General features: G+C 39.3%; 1 protein-coding gene across 2 annotated transcripts in view; it reads right to left on the bottom strand.

The window, feature by feature from the left end:
- zfr2 (zinc finger RNA binding protein 2) overlaps positions 1 to 26757 on the bottom strand; it is a 69375-nt gene extending 42618 nt beyond the window's left edge. For both annotated transcript variants that reach the window (XM_061976274.2, XM_061976275.2), the window contains exons 1-5: positions 26643 to 26757; positions 20253 to 20511; positions 5944 to 6058; positions 1211 to 1453; positions 793 to 1118 (exon numbers count right to left, since the gene is read on the bottom strand). In XM_061976274.2, coding sequence (XP_061832258.2) covers positions 793 to 1118; positions 1211 to 1453; positions 5944 to 6058; positions 20253 to 20511; positions 26643 to 26695 — 996 coding nt within the window. In that variant the 5' untranslated portion in view covers positions 26696 to 26757. The remainder of the gene's footprint in view (positions 1 to 792; positions 1119 to 1210; positions 1454 to 5943; positions 6059 to 20252; positions 20512 to 26642) is intronic.

Here is a 26757-nt window from a genome sequence, read left to right as displayed (position 1 = left end):
TTACTAAACAACAGTTACATAAAACACTGTGTGTATTTAGCCTCCAGACTAAGCACGCTACATGCACACAACACCAGCGCAACAGGTGCGCCACACCCACAAAGAGGAATAAAGTGCGATCTTACCGGCTGTCCGTTCAGCTTTTGGTTTTGGTACACTTTTGGCACAACTCTGGGTTTTCTGTAATGAACTAAACATTTTTCCACTCTGCGCTGGCGTCTTTTGTACTCCTTGATTTGACACAGCGGTCTAATTACCGGGCTCGCGCACCAGCAGATGAGACGGGAGCGCGCCGCGTTATACCTGCGCGTGACCGTAAACTGATCGGCTCTGATCATATAAGTCGACTGGCCGAAATAATGCCGAATTATATACATTTCCTGGGGTTGCCTAGGTGAATAGGGATGCGGATGTGCTCTAAGATCAAATATAATTTTATTAAGTGGGGTTTGGCTGGTTGCTGAGCAGCCACGGTTGCGAGCTCGCGCGTCAGCTGACGAGACAGCTATTCGCCGCTATAATATTATTAGGCCGTTTATTGAAATACTCCCACACTTTTGACGACTTTTGGCGTGCTTTTTTCCCCTCGCTCGCATCGTCTGCTTTGCGCTCCGCCATGACGGTAGTGTGACGTAAATATGCGACGCGTCGACGCCGTATTTATGTAACCGATGACGTCGACTAAGTCGACGCGTCGTTTCAGCCTTATTTAGATGTGTCGCGGGCCAATAGAAAACGAGCTTGGACAGCCCTGTGCTAAACATTGAAATATGCTCCTTCATAACATCTCACCTGAGGGCCAGCGCAGCTAATCTTGCAAATGTCACAGTAATGCAGCTGGGGTTGCTTGGCGGGCCCTTTGGGCTTCTGCATCTTGTTCTGGTAAAAAGAGGGCTTTTTGTAGGAGCTTCCCGCCGGGCTTGTCACCATGTTGCTGCCGGGGTTGATCCAGGAAGCGCTCGTTAGCTGCTTGGGTGGCTGCTGCTGTTGAAGCTGTTGCTGCTGAGGCTGATGGGAGGCGGGCTGAGGCTGCGACAGAGTCTGCTGAGCCGGCTGGTAATAGGTGGGGGCGGATGTGGAGGTGTAGCCGGTTGAATCATAACCGGGGTAGCTGATGCCTGAGGGTTAGCAAAAAGAAAGAAAAGAAATGAGGTCACTTTTCAACAGGCGCTACCAACGAGAGTTAAAGCCGTGCAGAGAATGACAATACCGGAGTAGGAGGTGGCTGACGCGGTGGAGCTGTACGTGGAGCCGTAAGTGGAGCCGAGGGTGTAGGACGAGATGGACGTTTGCGGCGGCTGCACTGCCGCACTGCAGGACACCGGGTAGATGTTGTAGCTGGCGGACACCGTGCTGCTCGGGGCCACTGGTTTCAGCGCTGTTACCTGCCGCTGGGGAGGAGGGTGGCTGTACACGGTGGTGGGGGCCGGACTGTACTCGCTCTTCACGCCCACTGAAAGAGCAAAAGGGGGGAGGGCGGTGAGAAGGGCGCCATCTGATATGCAAGGTTGCGTCACAGCATTTAACTGGTAGTGGCGACACCCTCTATCATGTAACATTGACGTGAAAGTGACTTCTCACACCCTCACTACGACAGAGATGAAATACAGTTGTGGAGTATCCGTCTCAGCCACAATAAATACAGTATAATAACACAGCTTACATGTACACAGGGCTTCCCCTACATTGCCAAATTACTTGTGGTAGTGATGTCAATTTGCTGTGATATGATTTTCATTAAAAATATTCAAAAAATGTATGCATACATTTAAAAACCAAATCTGTGTTATTAGCAGTGTTGGGACTAACGCGTTACAAAGTAACGCGTTACTGTAACGCCGTTAGTTTCGGCGGTAACTAGTAATCTAACGCGTTATTTTTTATATTCAGTAACTCAGTTACCTTTACTACATGATGCGTTACTGCGTTATTTTACGTTACTTTTGATGTAGTATCGGCTAGAAACAGAAGCGCTGCGGTGTCGTTCTTCTGAATCTTCCTCTGTCACAAGCCGGAGAGAAGAAAAGAGGCGCGCTCTGGGTGTGTGTGTGTGGGGAGGGGAGGGGAGGCACGGTTTGATATAGGAAACAAAAACAAAAAAAGTTGTTGGCACGTTCAGTCCACACACAGCGTGGTCATGGCGAGCGCAGTAACGGAGGAGCTTGAACGCCCCGCGCCATTGAATCGGTGTGTTTATAGGTGCAGACTCGGTTGTGCAAAACGAGGGTTTTAAACACATGCTGAACGTGCTTGAGCCACGTTACGACATCCCGTCGCGCACCCACTTCAGCGATAAGATTGTGCCAGATCTTTATGAGCAGGAGAAGAAAAAAGTTGTGAATGAACTATCCCGAGCATCATCTGTTGCGCTCATGACAGACGGGTGGACGTCCAGGGGAACTATAAGCGCTCACTTCATCACAGCAGACTGGGAGATGAGAAGACACGCCCCCTCTACGAGAGTCACCTTTCGCAGGTTCTGACACAAGCAGTGGAGGAATGGAAGATAAAGATATCCCAGTCACACGTGATAATGCCAAAAATCAAATAATTACAGTGAATGAGGCAGGACTGGGACCACAGATAGGTGCTTTGCACATGTAGTGAATTTGGCATCACAGAAGGGAATCTCAGTCAATAGGATGGAGCGCCTCCTTGGGAGGATCAGGAAGGAGGTTTCCTACTTCCACCCAAGCACAACAGCTGCTCATGTGCTTAAGACAAAGCAAGAAATGCTAAAGCTGCCTAATCATAAGCTCATACATGATGTCCCAACGAGGTGGAACTCCACTTATGATATGTTGGAGCAGCAGGCAGCTATATACTCTGCATTGACCCACAACACCCTGAAGACAAATGTCACCCTGTCTGATGATGATGTGAGAGTGGCAGATGAGGTCCTCCAGGTGCTTAAACCCCTCAAAAGTGTTACATCTCTTCTGAGCACTGAAACTTCACCATCTGTGTCAATGATCCTGCCACTGAAAACAAGGATTCTACAATCCATGGCTCCAAGTGGACAGCAGCATCACTCCAGATGTCAGGCTTAATGTGCCTTCTTATGTTGCACTTTAACTTGTTTTTTATTAATGGTCATTGGTCCAAGTTTAAAGAAAGGAGGAATGCCTTTTTATGTTGCACTGTTTTTCATTAATTATGTTAAAAGGGAAATAAAAATGCATGTCAAGTTGATCAACAGATTGTATTATTCTCCAGTGCAATAACAGTACTGAAATGAAGGCTAAAAGGGCAATTAATGGGAGCTTTAAAAAAAAAAGAAGAAAAAAATAAGTAACTAAATAGTTACTTTTCACAGTAACGCATTACTTTTTGGTGTAAGTAACTGAGTTAGTACCGGTAACTGAGTTACTTTTGAAATAAAGTAACTAGTAACTGTAACTAGTTACTGGTTTTCAGTAACTAACCCAACACTGGTTATGAGTAAATATTAACAACATATATTTTTACATTATACTGTTTTGCTTTGTTTTCAGTTGTTGCTGCTTATTGCACAATGTACTTGAAGAATTCTTCAAATGTCTAGAGACTTTTAGTGACTTTTTCTTTATTAAAAACGACTAGCAACAAATCTAGCATCTTTTTCTGGTGTTATCATAACATGTACTCATGTTTTTAGAGCCCCGACTACAAGGCTCCTCCTTTGGCTACTGATATGTGCAGTATTGCATCATTTATGGTTTTTCGACGTTAGCGCGTGCAGCATGCTAACAGGAAGCATTCGTCATGTAACAAAATATTTGAAAATGAGATGTATACCTATAAAATTTGCTAAAACATATATCCTACTAGTGTTAGCATGCTAACAGGTAGCATTCGTCAAGTAACAAAATATTTGCTGCTAAGGTTTACACCTATAAAATTTGCTAAAAATATAGCCTACTAGCATTAGCATGCTAACAGGGAGCATTCGTCAGGTAACAAAATATTTGACGTTGAAGCGTGTACCAGCAAAATTTGGTAGAAAAGATAGCCTACTAACGGTTAGCATGCTAACAGGTAGCATACGTCAAGTAACAAAATATTTGACAATGAAGTGTACACCTATAAAATTTGCTGAAAAAGATAGCCAACCAGCGTTAACATGCTAACATGTAGCATTCGTCAAGTAACAAAATATATGCTGCTAAGGTGTACACCTATAAATGTTGCTAAAAAAGAGAGCCTACTAGCATTAGCATGCTAACAGATAGCATTTGTCAAGTGACAAAATATTTGACGTTGAGGCGTATACCTGCAAAATTTGTTAAAAAAGATAGCCTACTAACGTTAGCATGCTAACAGGTAGCATACGTCAAGTAACAAAATATTTGACAATGAAGTGTACACCTATAAAATTTGCTGAAAAAGATAGCCAACCAGCGTTAACATGCTAACATGTAGCATTCGTCAAGTAACAAAATATATGCTGCTAAGGTGTACACCTATAAATGTTGCTAAAAAAGAGAGGCTACTAGCATTAGCATGCTAACAGATAGCATTTGTCAAGTGACAAAATATTTGACGTTGAGGCGTATACCTGCAAAATTTGTTAAAAAAGATAGCCTACTAACGTTAGCATGCTAACAGGTAGCATTCGCCAAGTAACAATATGGACTAAAACTCATATCCCCATTTATTTTGGCTGAATACCGATATATATCGCAATTTTTTCCCCCACAGAAAACGAATTTTGATAAAGTAAAACCCAATTATGTGTGTCAAGTTGTTTTATTGAAACAAACCCAGATTTCTGAAAATGTTAAAAGTTCCATGCACAAATAGATACACATAAAAATATTAAAAAGCCTTGAAAATATAATAGTAGTAAAGTATAATCTGCAATCTTTAAAACAAATCTAGAGCTATGCTCAAATCCTCAGTTAATAAAATATACAGTACAGGCTAAAAGTTTGGACACACCTTCTCATTCCCAACACAACTCATTGATAAAGCAAGAAATTCCACTAATCAACCCTGATAAGGCACACCTGTGAAGTGAAAACCATTTCAGGTAACTACCTCTTGAAGCTCATGGAGAGAATGCCAAGAGTGTGCAAAGCAGTAATGAGAGCAAAGGGTGGCTATTTTGAAGAAACTAGAATATAAAAGATGTTTTCAGTTATTTCATTTTTTTTGTTAAGTACATAACTCCACATGTGTTCATTCATAGTTTTGATGTGACAATCTACAATGTAAATAGTGTCGGAGGCAGATATTTACATACATCCGAACTTTAGTGTTACTTATTTTCTTTCATAGTCATATTTGAAAACAGCTCGTGTTTTCCATTTATTCTCTTTCTGTTTCTCTGCAAGTAAACTGTGTGTGTTAACCTTGAGTTCTTTGGAATGTGTTTTGACTAGCAGTTGTTTTGGCTAGAGACAGAGGACTGCCAGGGACTTAAGGGGGGAGAGGGTGTTTCGGGGGGACAGACCATTTTTGGCGGCGCAATAGTATGTTCTATGGTTAGACTGGTCTCAAGAAGTATATTTGCAAAGCTTTGAAAATATACAACAAAATACCTATTCTGTCTCTGGTGGTTTTTCAACTCAGCTTTAAGTGTCGTAAAGAGCACGGGAGCGAATTGTGACTTGAATTCCCTGGGAGGAACAACTGGTCCAAAACGCAACAATAGTCATGAAAATAAAGAAAACCCATTGAATGAGACGGTGTGTCCAAACTTTTAGCCTGTACTGTATCTATTTCTAAAATATACCGGTATAATTCTCAATACTGGTATACCACCCAGCCTTACTATATATACAATATTTACTATTTACAGAGCGTCTGGGAAGGGGGAGTGCAGTTGAACACCAACGACCACAGATATAAACACACAAATAAAATAAGTAGCGTGACATCTATGCTCGGTTAAGATCATAAATGAGTCTTTAGAGAAATGAAAGAGCGTATTAAAAGTGCAGTGCAAAGAAGGTGTCTTACCAGTCTGGTAGTAACTGTCAGTGGAACTCCTCTGAGCTGGAGCGGCACTTGTCTGGTAGTACTGTTTGTTGTCATAGGCGGTCACAACGGCAGGACGGGCAAAGCTGTAGTTGTCCTGCAGCAGATAGAAGAGGCAAGCCATATGATTTTAAAACATATTTAACCACTTGTGTCAAACTTAAGGCCCGGGGGCCAGATCTGGACCACTTTTTTTTATACGGCCTGCGAACCCCGGGAAATAATATGCGTCAATAAAGTACCATCCATCCATCCATCCATTTTCTACCGCTTATTCCCTTTGGGGTCGCGGGGGGCGCTGGAGCCTATCTCAGCTACAATCGGGCGGAAGGCGGGGTACACCCTGGACAAGTCGCCACCTCATTGCAGGGCCAACACAGATAGACAGACAACATTCACACTCACATTCACACACTAGGGACCATTTTTAGTGTTGCCAATCAACCTATCCCCAGGTGCATGTCTTTGGAGGTGGGAGGAAGCCGAAGTACCCGGAGGGAACCCACGCAGTCACGGGGAGGACATGCAAACTCCACACAGAAAGATCCCGAGCCCGGGATTGAACTCAGGACCTTCATATTGTGAGGCAGATGCACTAACCCCTCTTCCACCGTACCATGTCTAACTAAATGTATTTGTTCTTTCCATTTTGACAGGAAAAATTATATGTACTAGGGATGTCCCGATCCAGGTTTTTGCACTTCCGATCCGATACCGATATTGTTTTTGCATTTCCGATCCGATACCGATACAGACCGATACTGACCGATACTGGCCTATCCGAGCATGTATTAAAGTTTAAAGTTATTTAGCTTACTTAGTTGTCAGAATCATGTTGAAAAGGGTTTTAGTACTCTTGATAACAACTAGCCAGCTGAATTAGGGGAGTTTGAATAATACACAATGGTTGGTAACAAGAAACTGACCTGTTTATTCAAGGATAAACACAAAATAGACAAAATGATACATGACAAACAGAAATGGCATCATTGAACTAGGGCTGGGCGATATGGCCTTTTTTTAATATTGCGATATTTTAAGGCCATATTGCGATACACAATATATATCTCGATATTTTGCCTTAGCCTTGAATGAACACTTGATGCATATAATCACAGCAGTATGATGATTCTATGTGTTTTGATTGATTGAGACTTTTATTAGTAGGTTGCACAGTGAAGTACATATTCCGTACAATTGACCACTAAATGGTAACACCCCAATAAGTTTTTCAACTTGTTTAAGTCGGGGTCCACTTAAATTGATTCATGATACAGATATATACTATCAGATATATACTATCATCATAATACAGTCATCACACAAGATAATCACATTGAATTATTTACATTATTTATAATCCAGGGTGTGGAGGGGGGCGCCGGATGTAAGTGTCAAAAAGACAGCCAAAAGAGTTTGATATGAGAATAAATCTAAAGTTAAAATATAGGGTAGAAATGCACCCATTTGCAGGAAATGTGGTCTTGATTTTCAAAATGTTCTTTCAAGGCTTGCATGTCTACATTAAAACATTCTTCTTCATACTGCATTAATATATGCTACTTTTAAACTTTCATGCAGAGAAGGAAATCACAACTAAAAAAATTACAAATTTTTTCATACGGTGTTGATGTGGACATTTTTGCCATTTTGATGGTGTGGAGTCTGGACGTGTGGCACCGAATGGAGATAAGCGTCTCGACAGACGTCACAATATTTGAACAATGATGACGAAAACGGTTGTCTCTGTCGTGTCCGTGTGTCGAAAATTGTTATGCGCTTATTTTTTTATTTGATTTTGTGCGTGGCATAGATTTGCCGTGCGCAGAGGACGCTTGAGCAGCCGCGCACCTTAGCGGCTGCGCTAGCATCACAGCTAACGTTAGCCATGCCGCTACCTCGCTCTCTGCTGGGAGAGGACGTATACGTATGTGACGTGTGTCGTGACAGTATGTGACGTATGACGTGACAGTATGTGACGTATGACGTGACAGTATGTGACGTATGACGTGACAGTATGTGACGTATGACGTGACAGTATGTGACGTATGACGTGACAGTATGTGACGTATGACGTGACAGTATGTGACGTATGACGTGACAGTATGTGACGTATGACGTGACAGTATGTGACGTATGACGTGACAGTATGTGACGTATGACGTGACAGTATGTGACGTATGACGTGACAGTATGTGACGTATGACGTGACAGTATGTGACGTGTGTAAGAAGGTGCGCTCGCTGTCTGTGAGAGGGAGACACAGGAAAGAGTGAGAAGAGCCTGTCGTGTAATGCCAGCAGCTAAAAGCAACTGCGTGAGAATTGTGGATGTGTTGAAGGTGTGCTGGAAAATGCGGAACGGAAATTACGGAGCAGCAGATAAGTGGAATGTATTATTTAAATCGATGCGTTGGAAAACACGGACCGGAGTTTTTTTTTTAAACTGGATCTGGATCGGCATTTTCCCATGCCTTGCCGATACGCAATTTTTGGCAAATATCGGCAGCCGATCCGATCCAAATATCGGATCGGGACATCCCTAATATGTACTATGCTAAACTTTATTATTGTTCAAAATTGCAACATACATTATATTATAATCCTCTCCAAACTATTGTTTGATGAAATTAAAATAAATAGTTACAATTGCAAAGCAAGATATCCATCAAATTTAAAAACCAACAATAGATTTCACGATAAACTATAAGGTAGATTTTACAGCATATTACTGCAAACTGAAAAAAACGTACCGTATTTTTCGGACTATAAGTCGCAGTTTTTTTTAATCGTTTGGCCGGGGGTGCGACTTATACTCAGGAGCGACTTATGTGTGAAATGATTAACACATTAGCGTAAAATATCAAATAATATAATTCACGTAAGAGACTAGACGTATAAGATTTCATGGGATTTAGCGATTGGGAGTGACAGATTGTTTGGTAAACGTATAGCATGTTCTATATGTTATAGCTATTTGAATGACTCTTACCATAATATGTTACGTTAACATACCAGTTGGTTATTTATGCCTCATATAACGTACACTTATTCAGCCTGTTGTTCACTATTCTTTATTTATTTTAAATTGCCTTTCAAATGTCTATTCTTGCTGTTGGCTTTTAACAAATACATTTCCCCAAAAAATGTGACTTATACTCCAGTGCGACTTGTATATGTTTTTTTCCTTCTTTATTATTCATTTTTGGCCGGTGCGACTTATACTCCGAAAAATACGGTACACTGCTTTTTACTGTAAAATTCTGACGACAAAGCTGCCAGTTTTGTACCGTAAAATCGACGTTTGTTTTTAAGGTGTATTACTGTTAATCAGTGCTTCTCCATTATTTTCTGTTACACCCCCCGTCGGGGAAAAAAAAAAAGGTTTGCGACCCCCTCAAACCGCGACTATAAATAGTATAATTTGTCTATAAAATTGTTATAAGTACACCTCTGCATTACACTGTATCATTATTAACATTAACAACATCAACAAAAGGAATGTTTTGACAGTGGAATGGTTGAAAACGGTTGAAAAATGTGGACTGTGAAAACTTTCCAGGGGTGAAAATAGGGCTTTGGAAAAACAAATAATTTTTTAACTTGGTAGTTTGCTTGTCCAAAGTGAGTGGAGTGTGTTGATGGTGGAACGGTTCGAATCGGGCGAGAGATGTGGGAGTTGTGCATGTTTGAAAATTGGCTCATTCATTTTCAATGGGCAAAATGTCCTGAAAAACCAGGCATTCTGGGTAATCCGGGATATTTTGTTTCTATTTTTTTGGGGGGGGAAGCTCACGATTCCCAGTCGAGCCGACTTCTACACCGTTTCTGGGGAAGAGTTTAATGATCTAAAACAGGGGTGTCCAAACTTTTTGACTCTGGGGGCCGTATTGGGCTAAAAAAATGTTAGCCGAGGGCCAAAAGCCGACTGCATGTAAAGTAACTTATACATATATGTACATATTATATACTAACATAAAGGATGCATACTTAATATGGTTTATGTTTACTTTCGTGACGACCTCCTTAAAGTTTTGTAACCAGCGGCAAAAATGTGGCAAACATGGATAAGTGTAGAGTGTTTGCATTTTTCCCATCATGCATTGTAATACATTTAAATGGGTGTGATTTTGAATTTTCTGTGGAGCGTCGACATTTAAAAAAAATATTATCTACAGAGTTCCGTGAGCAGGTTGTGTTATGTGTGACCATGTGTGTTGACTTGTTGTGTTGGTTGCTTTTTTTTTTTTGGCGCCATGACTAGGGAAGGTTGTTTGGATTGGGTCATATTAGTAAATGCTGAGCTGTGTTGATGTTAAATTGACCTGAATTACTCATGTTGTCCACAAGATGGTGGCAGAGTCGCAGCAATAAGATTGTCTTAATAGGAAAACACCCTGCGGGCCAGATTCCTTATTAAACTTGTGGTGTTTCGTGGGCCTAATAATCTAGACCATTTCTCAAGCGGGGAAAAAAATATCAAGCTTCAACACATCCAAACGTATCAGCCAACTGACACAAGTAACAAAATATTTGACGTTAAGGTGTATACCTCTAAGATTTGGGACAAAAGCTAGCCTACTAGCATTAGCATGCAAACAGGAAGCATTCGTCATGTAACAAAATATTTGAAAATGAGATGTATACCTATGAAATTTGCTAAAAAATATATCCTACTAGTGTTAGCATGCTAACAGGTAGCATTCGTCAAGTAACAAAATATTTGCTGCTAAGGTTTACACCTATAAAATTTGCTAAAAATATAGCCTACTAGCATTAGCATGCTAGCAGGTAGCATTCGTCAAGTAACAAAATATTTGACGTTGAAGCGTGTACCAGCAAAATTTGGTAGAAAACATAGCCTACTAACGGTTAGCATGCTAACAGGTAACATTCGTCAAGTAACAAAATATTTGACAATGAGGTGTACACCTATAAAATTTGCTGAAAAAGATAGCCAACCAGCGTTAACATGCTAACATGTAGCATTCGTCAAGTAACAAAATATTTGCTGCTAAGGTTTACACCTATAAAATTTGCTAAAAATATAGCCTACTAGCATTGGCATGCTAACAGGTAGCATTCGTCAGGTAACAAAATATTTGACGTTGAAGCGTGTACCAGCAAAATTTGGTAGAAAAGATAGCCTACTAACGGTTAGCATGCTAACAGGTAGCATACGTCAAGTAACAAAATATTTGACAATGAGGTGTACACCTATAAAATTTGCTGAAAAAGATAGCCAACCAGCGTTAACATGCTAACATGTAGCATTTGTCAAGTAACAAAATATTTGCTGCTAAGGTGTACACCTATAAATTTTGCTAAAAAGAGAGCCTACTAGCATTAGCATGCTAACAGATAGCATTTGTCAAGTGACAAAATATTTGACGTTGAGGCGTATACCAGCAAAATTTGGTAGAAAAGACAGCCTACTAACGGTTAGCATGCTAACAGGTAGCATACGTCAAGTAACAAAATATTTGACAATGAGGTGTACACCTATAAAATTTGCTGAAAAAGATAGCCAACCAGCGTTAACATGCTAACATGTAGCATTCGTCAAGTAACAAAATATTTGCTGCTAAGGTGTACACCTATAAAATATGCTAAAAAAGATAGCCTACTAGCATCAGCATGCTAAAAGATAGGATTTGTCAAGTGACAAAATATTTGACGTTGAGGCATATACCTGCAAAATTTGTTAAAAAAGATAGCCTACTAACGTTAGCATGCTAACAGGGTGCATTCATCGAGTATTAAAATATTTGATGCTGAGATGTATACCTAAAAAATGTGTTAAAAAAGATAGCATTAGCATGCTAACAGGTAACATTTGTCAAGTAACAGAATTGACGCTGAGGTATAACACCTATAAAATTTGCTAAAAAAGATAGCCTACTATAGCGTTAGCATGCTAACAGGGTGCATTCATCGAGTATTAAAATATTTGATGCTGAGATGTATACCTAAAAATTGTGTTAAAAAAGATAGCATTAGCATGCTAACAGGTAACATTTGTCAAGTAACAGAATATTTGACGCTGAGATATAACACCTATAAAATTTGCTAAAAAAGATAGCCTACTAACGTTAGCATGCTAACAGGGTGCATTCATCGAGTATTAAAATATTTGATGCTGAGAAGTATACCTAAAAAATGTGTAACAGGTAACATTTGTCAAGTAACAGAATAGTTGACGCTGAGGTATAACACCTATAAAATTTGCTGAAAAAGATAGCCTACTAGTATTAGCATGCTAACAGGGTGCATTCATCGAGTATTAAAATATTTGATGCTGAGATGTATACCTAAAAATGTGTGCACCTATAAAATATGCTAAAAAAGATAGCCTACTAGCAATAGCATGCTAACAGATAGCATTTGTCAAGTGACAAAATATTTGACGTTGAGGCGTATACCTGCAAAATTTGTTAAAAAAGATAGCCTACTAACGTTAGCATGCTAACAGGGTGCATTCATCGAGTATTAAAATATTTGATGCTGAGATGTATACCTAAAAATGTGTTAAAAAAGATAGCATTAGCATGCTAACAGGTAACATTTGTCAAGTAACAGAATATTTGACGCCGAGGTATAACACCTATAAAATTTGCTAAAAAAGATAGCCTACTAGCGTTAGCATGCTAACAGGGTGCATTCATCGAGTATTAAAATATTTGATGCTGAGATGTATACCTAAAAAATGTGTTAAAAAAGATAGCATTAGCATGCTAACAGGTAACATTTGTCAAGTAACAGAATATTTGACGCTGAGGTATAACACCTATCAAATTTGCTAAAAAAGATAGCCTACTAGCGTTAGCATGCTAACAGGGTGCATTCATCGAGTATTAAAATATTTGATGCTGAGATGTATACCTAAAAATGTGTTAAAAAAGATAGCATTAGCATGCTAACAGGTAACATTTGTCAAGTAACAGAATATTTGACGCTGAGGTATAACACCTATAAAATTTGCTAAAAAAAGATAGCCTACTAGCGTTAGCATGCTAACAGGGTGCATTCATCGAGTATTAAAATATTTGATGCTGAGATGTATACCTAAAAAATGTGTTAAAAAAGATAGCATTAGCATGCTAACAGGTAACATTTGTCAAGTAACAGAATATTTGACGTTAAGGTGTATACCTCTAAGATTTGGGACAAAAGCTAGCCTACTAGCATTAGCATGCTAACAGGTAGCATTCGTCAAGGAACAAAATATTTGACGTTAAAGCGTGTACCAGCAAAATTTGGTAGAAAACATAGCCTACTAACGGTTAGCATGCTAACAGGTAGCATTCGTCAAGTAACAAAATATTTGACAATGAGGTGTACACCTATAAAATTTGCTGAAAAAGATAGCCAACCAGCGTTAACATGCTAACATGTAGCATTCGTCAAGTAACAAAATATTTGCTGCTAAGGTGTACACCTATAAAATATGCTAAAAAAGATAGCCTACTAGCATTAGCATGCTAACAGATAGCATTTGTCAAGTAACAAAATATTTGACGTTGAAGCGTGTACCAGCAAAATTTGGTAGAAAACATAGCCTACTAACGGTTAGCATGCTAACAGGTAGCATACGTCAAGTAACAAAATATTTGACAATGAAGTGTACACCTATAAAATTTGCTGAAAAAGATAGCCAACCAGCGTTAACATGCTAACATGTAACATTCGACAAGTAACAAAATATTTGCTGCTAAGGTGTACACCTATAAAATATGCTAAAAAAGATAGCCTACTAGCATTAGCATGCTAACAGATAGCATTTGTCAAGTGACAAAATATTTGACGTTGAGGCGTATACCTGCAAAATTTGTTAAAAAAGATAGCCTACTAACGTTAGCATGCTAACAGGGTGCATTCATCGAGTATTACAATATTTAATGCTGAGATGTATACCTAAAAAATGTGTTAAAAAAGATAGCATTAGCATGCTAACAGGTAACATTTGTCAAGTAACAGAATATTTGACGCTGAGGTATAACACCTATAAAATTTGCTAAAAAAGATAGCCTACTAGCGTTAGCATGCTAACAGAGTGCATTCATCGAGTATTAAAATATTTGATGCTGAGATGTATACCTAAAAATGTGTTAAAAAAGATAGCATTAGCATGCTAACAGGTGACATTTGTCAAGTAACAGAATAGTTGACGCTGAGGTATAACACCTATAAAATTTGCTAAAAAAGATAGCCTACTAGCGTTAGCATGCTAACAGGGTGCATTCATCGAGTATTAAAATATTTGATGCTGAGATGTATACCTAAAAATGTGTTAAAAAAGATAGCATTAGCATGCTAACAGGTAACATTTGTCAAGTAACAGAATATTTGACGCTGAGGTATAACACCTATAAAATTTGCTAAAAAAGATAGCCTACTAGCGTTAGCATGCTAACAGGGTGCATTCATCGAGTATTAAAATATTTGATGCTGAGATGTATACCTAAAAAATGTGTTAAAAAAGATAGCATTAGCATGCTAACAGGTAACATTTGTCAAGTAACAGAATATTTGACGCTGAGGTATAACACCTATAAAATTTGCTAAAAAAGATAGCCTACTAGCGTCAGCATGCTAACAGGGTGCATTCATCGAGTATTAAAATATTTGATGCTGAGATGTATACCTAAAAAATGTGTTAAAAAAGATAGCATTAGCATGCTAACAGGTAACATTTGTCAAGTAACAGAATATTTGACGTTAAGGTGTATACCTCTAAGATTTGGGACAAAAGCTAGCCTACTAGCATTAGCATGCTAACAGGTAGCATTCGTCAAGGAACAAAATATTTGACGTTAAAGCGTGTACCAGCAAAATTTGGTAGAAAACATAGCCTACTAACGGTTAGCATGCTAACAGGTAGCATTCGTCAAGTAACAAAATATTTGACAATGAGGTGTACACCTATAAAATTTGCTGAAAAAGATAGCCAACCAGCGTTAACATGCTAACATGTAGCATTCGTCAAGTAACAAAATATTTGCTGCTAAGGTGTACACCTATAAAATATGCTAAAAAAAGATAGCCTACTAGCAATAGCATGCTAACAGATAGCATTTGTCAAGTGACAAAATATTTGACGTTGAGGCGTATACCTGCAAAATTTGTTAAAAAAGATAGCCTACTAACGTTAGCATGCTAACAGGGTGCATTCATCGAGTATTAAAATATTTGATGCTGAGATGTATACCTAAAAATGTGTTAAAAAAGATAGCATTAGCATGCTAACAGGTAACATTTGTCAAGTAACAGAATATTTGACGCTGAGGTATAACACCTATAAAATTTGCTAAAAAAAGATAGCCTACTAGCGTTAGCATGCTAACAGGGTGCATTCATCGAGTATTAAAATATTTGATGCTGAGATGTATACCTAAAAAATGTGTTAAAAAAGATAGCATTAGCATGCTAACAGGTAACATTTGTCAAGTAACAGAATATTTGACGCTGAGGTATAACACCTATAAAATTTGCTAAAAAAGATAGCCTACTAGCGTTAGCATGCTAACAGGGTGCATTCATCGAGTACTAAAATATTTGATGCTGAGATGTATACCTAAAAAATGTGTTAAAAAAGATAGCATTAGCATGCTAACAGGTAACATTTGTCAAGTAACAGAATATTTGACGCTGAGGTATAACACCCATAACATTTGCTAAAAAAGATAGCCTACTCGCGTTAGCATGCTAACAGGGTGCATTCATTGAGTATTAAAATATTTGATGCTGAGATGTATACCTAAAAAATGTGTTAAAAAAGATAGCATTAGCATGCTAACAGGTAACATTTGTCAAGTAACAGAATATTTGACGTTAAGGTGTATACCTCTAAGATTTGGGACAAAAGCTAGCCTACTAGCATTAGCATGCTAACAGGTAGCATTCGTCAAGGAACAAAATATTTGACGTTAAAGCGTGTACCAGCAAAATTTGGTAGAAAACATAGCCTACTAACGGTTAGCATGCTAACAGGTAGCATTCGTCAAGTAACAAAATATTTGACAATGAGGTGTACACCTATAAAATTTGCTGAAAAAGATAGCCAACCAGCGTTAACATGCTAACATGTAGCATTCGTCAAGTAACAAAATATTTGCTGCTAAGGTGTACACCTATAAAATATGCTAAAAAAAAGATAGCCTACTAGCATTAGCATGCTAACAGATAGCATTTGTCAAGTGACAAAATATTTGACGTTGAGGCGTATACCTGCAAAATGTGTTAAAAAAGATAGCCTACTAACGTTAGTATGCTAACAGGTAACATTCGTCAAGTAACAAAATATTTGACAATGAGGTGTACACCTATAAAATTTGCTGAAAAAGATAGTCAACCAGCATTAACATGCTAACATGTAGCATTCGTCAAGTAACAAAATATTTGCTGCTAAGGTGTACACCTATAAAATATGCTAAAAAAGATAGCCTACTAGCATTAGCATGCTAACAGATAGCATTTGTCAAGTGACAAAATATTTGACGTTGAGGCGTATACCTGCAAAATTTGTTAAAAAAGATAGCCTACTAACGTTAGCATGCTAACAGGGTGCATTCATCGAGTATCAAAATATTTGATGCTGAGATGTATACCTAAAAATGTGTTAAAAAAGATAGCATTAGCATGCTAACAGGTAACATTTGTCAAGTAACAGAATATTTGACGCTGAGGTGTAACACCTATAAAATTTGCTAAAAAAGATAGCCTACTAGCGTTAGCATGCTAACAGGGTGCATTCATCGAGTATTAAAATATTTGATGTATACCTAAAAAATGTGTTAAAAAAGATAGCATTAGCATGCTAACATGTAGCATTCGTCAAGTAACAAAATATTTGCTGCTAAGGTGTACACCTATAAAATATGCTAAAAAAGATAGCCTACTAGCATTAGCGTGCTAACAGATAGGATTTGTCAAGTGACAAAATATTTGACGTTGAGGCGTATACCAGCAAAATTTGGTAGAAAAGATAGCCTACTAACGGTTAGCATGCTAACAGGTAGCATTCGTCAAGTAACAAAATATTTGACAATGAGGTGTACACCTATAAAATTTGCTGAAAAAGATAGCCAACCAGCGTTAACATGCTAACATGTAGCATTCGTCATGTAACAAAATATTTGCTGCTAAGGTGTACACCTATAAAATATGCTAAAAAAGATAGCCTACTAGCATTAGCATGCTAACAGATAGCATTTGTCAAGTGACAAAATATTTGACGTTGAGGCGTATACCTGCAAAATTTGTTAAAAAAGATAGCCTACTAACGTTAGCATGCTAACAGGGTGCATTCATCGAGTATCAAAATATTTGATGCTGAGATGTATACCTAAAAAATGTGTTAAAAAAGATAGCATTAGCATGCTAACAGGTAACATTTGTCAAGTAACAGAATATTTGACGCTGAGGTGTAACACCTATAAAATTTGCTAAAAAAGATAGCCTACTAGCGTTAGCATGCTAACAGGGTGCATTCATCGAGTATTAAAATATTTGATGTATACCTAAAAAATGTGTTAAAAAAGATAGCATTAGCATGCTAACATGTAGCATTCGTCAAGTAACAAAATATTTGCTGCTAAGGTGTACACCTATAAAATATGCTAAAAAAGATAGCCTACTAGCATTAGCGTGCTAACAGATAGGATTTGTCAAGTGACAAAATATTTGACGTTGAGGCGTATACCAGCAAAATTTGGTAGAAAAGATAGCCTACTAACGGTTAGCATGCTAACAGGTAGCATTCGTCAAGTAACAAAATATTTGACAATGAGGTGTACACCTATAAAATTTGCTGAAAAAGATAGCCAACCAGCGTTAACATGCTAACATGTAGCATTCGTCATGTAACAAAATATTTGCTGCTAAGGTGTACACCTATAAAATATGCTAAAAAAGATAGCCTACTAGCATTAGCATGCTAACAGATAGCATTTGTCAAGTGACAAAATATTTGACGTTGAGGCGTATACCTGCAAAATTTGTTAAAAAAGATAGCCTACTAACATTAGCATGCTAACAGGGTGCATTCATCGAGTATTAAAATATTTGATGCTGAGATGTATACCTAAAAATGTGTTAAAAAAGATAGCATTAGCATGCTAACAGGTAACATTTGTCAAGTAACAGAATATTTGACGCTGAGGTATAACACCTATAAAATTTGCTAAAAAAGATAGCCTACTAGCGTTAGCATGCTAACAGAGTGCATTCATCGAGTATTAAAATATTTGATGCTGAGATGTATACCTAAAAATGTGTTAAAAAAGATAGCATTAGCATGCTAACAGGTAACATTTGTCAAGTAACAGAATAGTTGACGCTGAGGTATAACACCTATAAAATTTGCTAAAAAAGATAGCCTACTAGCGTTAGCATGCTAACAGGGTGCATTCATCGAGTATTAAAATATTTGATGCTGAGATGTATACCTAAAAATGTGTTAAAAAAGATAGCATTAGCATGCTAACAGGTAACATTTGTCAAGTAACAGAATATTTGACGCTGAGGTATAACACCCATAACATTTGCTAAAAAAGATAGCCTACTCGCGTTAGCATGCTAACAGGGTGCATTCATTGAGTATTAAAATATTTGATGCTGAGATGTATACCTAAAAAATGTGTTAAAAAAGATAGCATTAGCATGCTAACAGGTAACATTTGTCAAGTAACAGAATATTTGACGTTAAGGTGTATACCTCTAAGATTTGGGACAAAAGCTAGCCTACTAGCATTAGCATGCTAACAGGTAGCATTCGTCAAGGAACAAAATAATTGACGTTAAAGCGTGTACCAGCAAAATTTGGTAGAAAACATAGCCTACTAACGGTTAGCATGCTAACAGGTAGCATTCGTCAAGCAACAAAATATTTGACAATGAGGTGTACACCTATAAAATTTGCTGAAAAAGATAGCCAACCAGCGTTAACATGCTAACATGTAGCATTCGTCAAGTAACAAAATATTTGCTGCTAAGGTGTACACCTATAAAATATGCTAAAAAAAGATAGCCTACTAGCATTAGCATGCTAACAGATAGCATTTGTCAAGTGACAAAATATTTGACGTTAAGGCGTATACCTGCAAAATTTGTTAAAAAAGATAGCCTACTAACGTTAGCATGCTAACAGGGTGCATTCATCGAGTATTAAAATATTTGATGCTGAGATGTATACCTAAAAAATGTGTTAAAAAAGATAGCATTAGCATGCTAACAGGTAACATTTGTCAAGTAACAGAATATTTGACGCCGAGGTATAACACCTATAAAATTTGCTAAAAAAGATAGCCTACTAGCGTTAGCATGCTAACAGAGTGCATTCATCGAGTATTAAAATATTTGATGCTGAGATGTATACCTAAAAATGTGTTAAAAAAGATAGCATTAGCATGCTAACAGGTAACATTTGTCAAGTAACAGAATATTTGACGCTGAGGTATAACACCTATAAAATTTGCCAAAAAAGATAGCCTACTAGCGTTAACATGCTAACAGGTAGCATTTGTCAAGTAACAAAATATTTGCTGCTAAGGTGTACACCTATAAAATATGCTAAAAAAGATAGCCTACTAGCATTAGCATGCTAACAGATAGCATTTGTCAAGTAACAGAATATTTGACGCTGAGGTAAAACACCTATAAAATTTGCTAAAAAAGATAGCCTACTAGCGTTAACATGCTAACAGGTAGCATTCGTCAAGTAACAAAATATTTGCTGCTAAGGTGTACACCTATAAAATATGCTAAAAAAGATAGCCTACTAGCATTAGCATGCTAACAGATAGCATTTGTCAAGTAACAGAATATTTGACGCTGAGGTAAAACACCTATAAAATTTGCTAAAAAAGATAGCCTACTAGCGTTAACATGCTAACAGGTAGCATTCGTCAAGTAACAAAATATTTGCTGCTAAGGTGTACACCTATAAAATATGCTAAAAAAGATAGCCTACTAGCATTAGCATGCTAACAGATAGCATTTGTCAAGTAACAGAATATTTGACGCTGAGGTAAAACACCTATAAAATTTGCTAAAAAAGATAGCCTACTAGCGTTAACATGCTAACAGGTAGCATTCGTCAAGTAACAAAATATTTGCTGCTAAGGTGTACACCTATAAAATTTGCTAAAAAAGATAGCCTACTAGCGTTGTTTTGTCAGTTCATCACAACAATTACTGCGAGCTTATGAACTTGTGTACAATTACAGGGTTGAATAATTTTGGGTGCAACCGTGAATGTCAAGACATAACACAGACGACGAGAGGATTTCTCACCGCGTCGGAGTACACCTGATACGTTTGTGGGGTGGTGGTCGGTTGCGGAGGTGCAGGGGGGTCCGGCGGCCTGTAGGCGTAGTCTGGCGGCGGCTGGTGGCTCTGATAGGCGGCGTAAGGAGAGGTGACGACCGCCTGGGCCGCCTGGACCGTGGCCGGAGAGTAGGAGGCGGTCACGGCATGAGGCACCGCTGCAGCCTGCTGGACGCTGTAGGCGGCCGTGGAAGGGTGCGAGTAGGCTGGGGGAGGAACTGCGGTGCTGAGGAGGACAGATGGGTCAGCTCAGTCAACATCAGGAGGGAAATACTGTATGTCTGTAATGATTTTTGATTTTGGTCATGAATGGATTACATGGCTAAAACAATAAAGGCATATATAATGGATCCCAGCCTTTTTTACATTTGCTACCTCACATACACGCACATTTCTTCTCAACAATGTTTGTTTGTTAGTTTTAGCAATCAAGAATATTTCAGTTGTTTTTATCCTTCTTTGTGTGGACATTGTTGATTGTCACGTCATGTTCGGATGTACATTGTGGACGCCGTCTTTGCTACGCAGTAAGTCTTTGCTGTCGTCCAGCATTCTGTTTTTGTTGACTCTGTAGCCAGTTCAGTTTTAGTTTCGTTCTGCATAGCCTTCCCTAAGCTTCAATGCCTTTTCTTAGCAGCACTCACCTAGGGGTGTAACGGTACACACAAATTGCGGTTCGGTACGTACCTCGGTTTAGAGGTCACGGTTCGGTTCATTTTCGGTACAGTAAGAAAACAACAAAATATACATTTTTGGGTTATTTATTAACCAAAGTTGCAAAATCTTCCACCAACAATATTTTTCTTAGTGTAATATTTGATGTGAAGTAATGGGAACCTTGGATAGGTCAATAATTCATAATAACATTGATTTTGATTCAATATTATGTTTTGAGCAATGACAGTTTGAAAGAAAAAAAAAACATCTTTGTTTTATTAGTCAACATTGCAACTTTTTCTAAATTACATTTAACCTTTATTATTTCACTTTTGTTATGTTTTTGTTTATTTTAATAGTATTTTTAGAATGTGCCGTGGGCCTTTAAAACATTAGCGGTGGGCCGCAAATGGCCTCCGGGGCACACTTTTGACACCCCTGTTATAGATAATAAAAAATTAAATGTGATAAATCTATGGATAAAAAGCAGAGCCTGCCGACGCATGCGCGTTTATCATAACTCTCTCTCTCTCTCTGTCTCTGCCCCTCCCTCACCAATACTGCTGCGCGCAATTTGTTTTGTTTTTAACCCCTTCTTAACCCTGAACGTACATTGAAAATACACGCAACCCTAACTCAAAATGCCAGACATTTGAGGCATTTAAGAAACTCCGCCCTGACAGCGCCGCAAAAGAGGACATGTCCGGTGAAAAGAGGACGTATGGTCAGTGTATCGTAGCTCGTTAGCTGCTAGCATGCCGTGTGTTGTGCCTCGGTGTGCATTGTTTACACGCTACTTAATATGTCCGTGTGGAAACTCGTTCGGTACACCTCCGAACCGAACTGAAACGGTTCAATACAAATACACGTACCGTTACACCCCTACACTCATCTTTTCTTTATTTGTGGTTTAATCATTAAGATACCTTTTTACCTGCACACTGCCTCCCGCTGTTTCCGACATCTACAAAGCAATTAGCTACCGGCTGCCACCTACTGATATGGAAGAGTATTACACGGTTACTCCGCTGAGCTAAATTTAGACAGCACCGACACTCAACAACAACACATCATTTGCAGACTATAATTACTGGTTTGCAAAAAGTATTTTTAACCCAAATAGGCGAGGGCGGACCTACGTCACTTCCGCCTGCCAATCCCCTAGCAACCGGTCGCCATATTGAATTCGTTGAAAACAAACCAGCTCACAGCGCACACAGCATTGACAGAAAAGGCATTTAACGAGGTTTCACGGCATTTTAAACTGTTCTAAATGGCGTATGATTATGTAAATAGTCTTTCCAGTGAGGCTAGGTTAAGATACGAGTTAAAATGTTCTGTAGTTGGATTAAACGACTGCCCTTACCGCCTTCCAGCAGATGCGTGGACTGAAAATCCTACACAATCCGGACATGGAATTTGGAAATCTTTATGTCTACCTCACAAGCGCACCAGGTCGGTTGTTAGCTTCGGTTGTTATATAACGAATAAATCACATAAAAATTGTTAAATCACCCAAGGTATGTTGATAAATGATAATAAGGATGACACGGTGGCTACTAGTATCTGTATATTTATTATATCTGTAGAGAGCTCATTCAAATTCAGTTCAGTATTATGATTTATTATTTGCTGAATTACTGGAAATAGCCTTTATAAATAAATGGGTTGTACTTGTATAGCGCTTTTCTACCTTCAAGGTACTCAAAGCGCTTTGACACTACTTCCACATTTACCCATTCACACACACATTCACACACTGATGGAGGGAGCTGCCATGCAAGGCGCTAACCAGCACCCATCAGGAGCAAGGGTGAAGTGTCTTGCTCAGGACACAACGGACATGACGAGGTTGGTACTAGGTGGGGATTGAACCAGGGACCCTCGGGTCGCGCACGGCCATTTTTCCACTGCATCATACCTGCCAACTACTCCGGTTTTCCCGTAATTAGTACGGTATTCATCAACCTATTCCGGGTTACGGTTGCAGTGATAAAAAATACGGTTTTTCATTAATTAAAAAAAAAATATTTTTTTTAAGTTTTATTCACGAAATCGCGTAACAACAATGACAATCGACACTGCTTCCCGTAACTTCCTATCGAGCCATTCCGAATGCCATGCGCGAGGCTATTTATAGCACCGCTGCCAAGCACGAGGCACCAGTTGCCATTGTTTCCAAACGAGCGAACGATCATGGAATCAGCCGGAGAAAAATCGCATACGAGTCTTAAACCGAAAAGAAAACTGCAGTCATTCCGTGAAGAATATTCAAAAGCCTATCCGGGAATAATTATCCGTTCCAAAAAGGGTGAAAACTACGCGAATTGCACCTTGTGCAGACAAGATTTTTCGATCGGACACGGAGGAATTAGCGATGTAAAAGACCACGTTGGGACAAAAAAAACACAAGTCTAATGCCGTTGCTAGCGATACAAGTGGAAAACTTTCAACGTTTTTAGAACAGTTTAAAATGCCGTGAAACCTCGTTAAATGCCTTTTCTGTCAATGCTGTGTTCGCTGTGAGCTGGTTTGTTTTCAACGAATTCAATATGGCGACCGGTTGCTAGGGGATTGGGAGGCGGAAGTGACGTGGCGTATGATTATGTAAATAGTCTTTCCAGTGAGGCTAGGTTAAGATACGAGTTAAAATGTTCTGTAGTTGGATTAAACGACTGCCCTTACCGCCTTCCAGCAGATGGTATAGCCAAGTTGTGGTTAAGAAGGTGGATTTTTGTTCCTTATATTTACCAGAAACGAAGTGATCCAAACACACGACCCGGGATTTTGGGGGACTCCAGTGAGAACCGTCCTCGTTTTCCCGGTGTAAAGCTGCGAGCCATTTGTCTCGTCTCTGTGGGGCTTTTAGCACGCTTTGGCAGAACAAATATTGAGAGATTTGAGGGCTACAACTACAAGTAATGTTTGATTACAACAAAGGAGACTTGCAGACAGCATTTTACGACTGTCTTGAAAAGTTGTTTAAATGGCAACATGAAAATTATAGGGTTTATTGGTTTTTAAAAACCCAACCGTTAAGTGCAAATTTAAATGAAACCGGTTTTCGAAAATAGCCTTTATACCGTATGTTATTGTTGTGCAACAACAACAACTTCAGCTGTTGAACGTTATTCAGTAAAAATTCAACGGGTTCAACATTAGCATGGACGGTATAGCCAAGTTGTGGTTAAGAAGGTGGATTTTTGTTTCTTATATTTACCAGAAACGAAGTGATCCGAACACACGATCCGGGATTTTGGGGGACTTCAGTGAGAACCGTCCTCGTTTTCCCGGTGTAAAGCTGCGAGCCATTTGTCTCGTCTCTGTGGGCTTTTAGCACGCTTTGGCAGAACAAAATACGACCTTTGTTTTCCCTGTTTCCAGTTGTGGTTTGCACAACCAAAAACAACACTGTTTTTTGGCATTTTGGAGGCAGAATGACGGGTTTAATCAGCGCAGGTCGACAGGTTAAAGAGTAATGGCGACGGTTTGTTTTCAACGCCAGTCAGGTTGCTATGGCTCGAAGAACCCGTATGTAGCTCAGTTGCCCGGATGTCGGCCCTGCCCTACAGGTAAAAGCCAGTAAATTAGAATATTTTGAAAAACTTGATTTATTTCAGTAATTGCATTCAAAAGGTGTAACTTGTACATTATATTTATTCATTGCACACAGACTGATGCATTCAAATGTTTATTTCATTTAATTTTGATGATTTGAAGTGGCAACAAATGAAAATCCTAAATTCCGTGTGTCACAAAATTAGAATATTACTTAAGGCTAATACAAAAAAGGGATTTTTAGAAATGTTGGCCAACTGAAAAGTATGAAAATGAAAAATATGAGCATGTACAATACTCAATACTTGGTTGGAGCTCCTTTTGCCTCAATTACTGCGTTAATGCGGCGTGGCATGGAGTCGATGAGTTTCTGGCACTGCTCAGGTGTTATGAGAGCCCAGGTTGCTCTGATAGTGGCCTTCAACTCTTCTGCGTTTTTGGGTCTGGCATTCTGCATCTTCCTTTTCACAATACCCCACAGATTTTCTATGGGGCTAAGGTCAGGGGAGTTGGCGGGCCAATTTAGAACAGAAATACCATGGTCCGTAAACCAGGCACGGGTAGATTTTGCGCTGTGTGCAGGCGCCAAGTCCTGTTGGAACTTGAAATCTCCATCTCCATAGAGCAGGTCAGCAGCAGGAAGCATGAAGTGCTCTAAAACTTGCTGGTAGACGGCTGCGTTGACCCTGGATCTCAGGAAACAGAGTGGACCGACACCAGCAGATGACATGGCACCCCAAACCATCACTGATGGTGGAAACTTTACACTAGACTTCAGGCAACGTGGATCCTGTGCCTCTCCTGTCTTCCTCCAGACTCTGGGACCTCGATTTCCAAAGGAAATGCAAAATTTGCATGGTTGGGTGATGGTTTGGGGTGCCATGTCATCTGCTGGTGTCGGTCCACTCTGTTTCCTGAGATCCAGGGTCAACGCAGCCGTCTACCAGCAAGTTTTAGAGCACTTCATGCTTCCTGCTGCTGACCTGCTCTATGGAGATGGAGATTTCAAGTTCCAACAGGACTTGGCGCCCGCACACAGCGCAAAATCTACCCGTGCCTGGTTTACGGACCATGGTATTTCTGTTCTAAATTGGCCCGCCAACTCCCCTGACCTTAGCCCCATAGAAAATCTGTGGGGTATTGTGAAAAGGAAGATGCAGAATGCCAGACCCAAAAACGCAGAAGAGTTGAAGGCCACTATCAGAGCAACCTGGGCTCTCATAACACCTGAGCAGTGCCAGAAACTCATCGACTCCATGCCACGCCGCATTAACGCAGTAATTGAGGCAAAAGGAGCTCCAACCAAGTATTGAGTATTGTACATGCTCATATTTTTCATTTTCATACTTTTCAGTTGGCCAACATTTCTAAAAAAATCCCTTTTTTGTATTAGCCTTAAGTAATATTCTAATTTTGTGACACACGGAATTTTGGATTTTCATTTGTTGCCACTTCAAATCATCAAAATTAAATGAAATAAACATTTGAATGCATCAGTCTGTGTGCAATGAATAAATATAATGTACAAGTTACACCTTTTGAATGCAATTACTGAAATAAATCAAGTTTTTCAAAATATTCTAATTTACTGGCTTTTACCTGTATAGGTGAATTTAAGACTGTATCTGACGGCACACTAGTGTGCCGCGGCACAGTGGTTGAAAAACACTGAAGTACATAACTCCACATGTGTTCATTCATAGTTTTGATGTAACAATCTACAAGGTAAATAGTCATGTTAATAAAGATTGATGTGTCCTGTGCTGTAAAGTGTTGATGTAGTGAAGTGGCGATGCACCTTTTTACTGCACTTAAAGGTGAAGTCATGTCACATTTCACCAGTTAGCTCGACACTTTAACCCAAAAAAAAAACAAGCCGCTTTTTCCAGCTGCGTCACGACAGGCTGCACACACGCAGTTTGCTTGCAAGTTGACATTTAAAGAGATTTGACGGAACCTTCCATCGAGTCAAACAGAAAGCTAACGCGGCTAGCTAGCGCGGGCTAAAGTTAGCTTGGTGTCAGCCCAAGCCGCGTGGATGGAAAAGGGCGACAAAACGACTCTCTGAAACCCCAACGACGACCTGTCACTGTGATGCGTGTTTTTAGCCGGGCGTACACAACCGCATATCGCTGGAATTACCTGTACTGCGGGCCGGCGGCGTGGGTGAAGCCGAAGTAATTACTTGCAGCCATTTTGGCATCTCCGGTACAGTACAGTCGTCAGAGAGTCACTTGAAAGCAACACGACAAGAGAG

Source organism: Nerophis lumbriciformis, linkage group LG14 (genome assembly GCF_033978685.3).
Source record: "Nerophis lumbriciformis linkage group LG14, RoL_Nlum_v2.1, whole genome shotgun sequence".
NCBI lineage: Eukaryota > Metazoa > Chordata > Actinopteri > Syngnathiformes > Syngnathidae > Nerophis > Nerophis lumbriciformis.
This window is presented reverse-complemented; position numbering and strand designations above follow the sequence as displayed.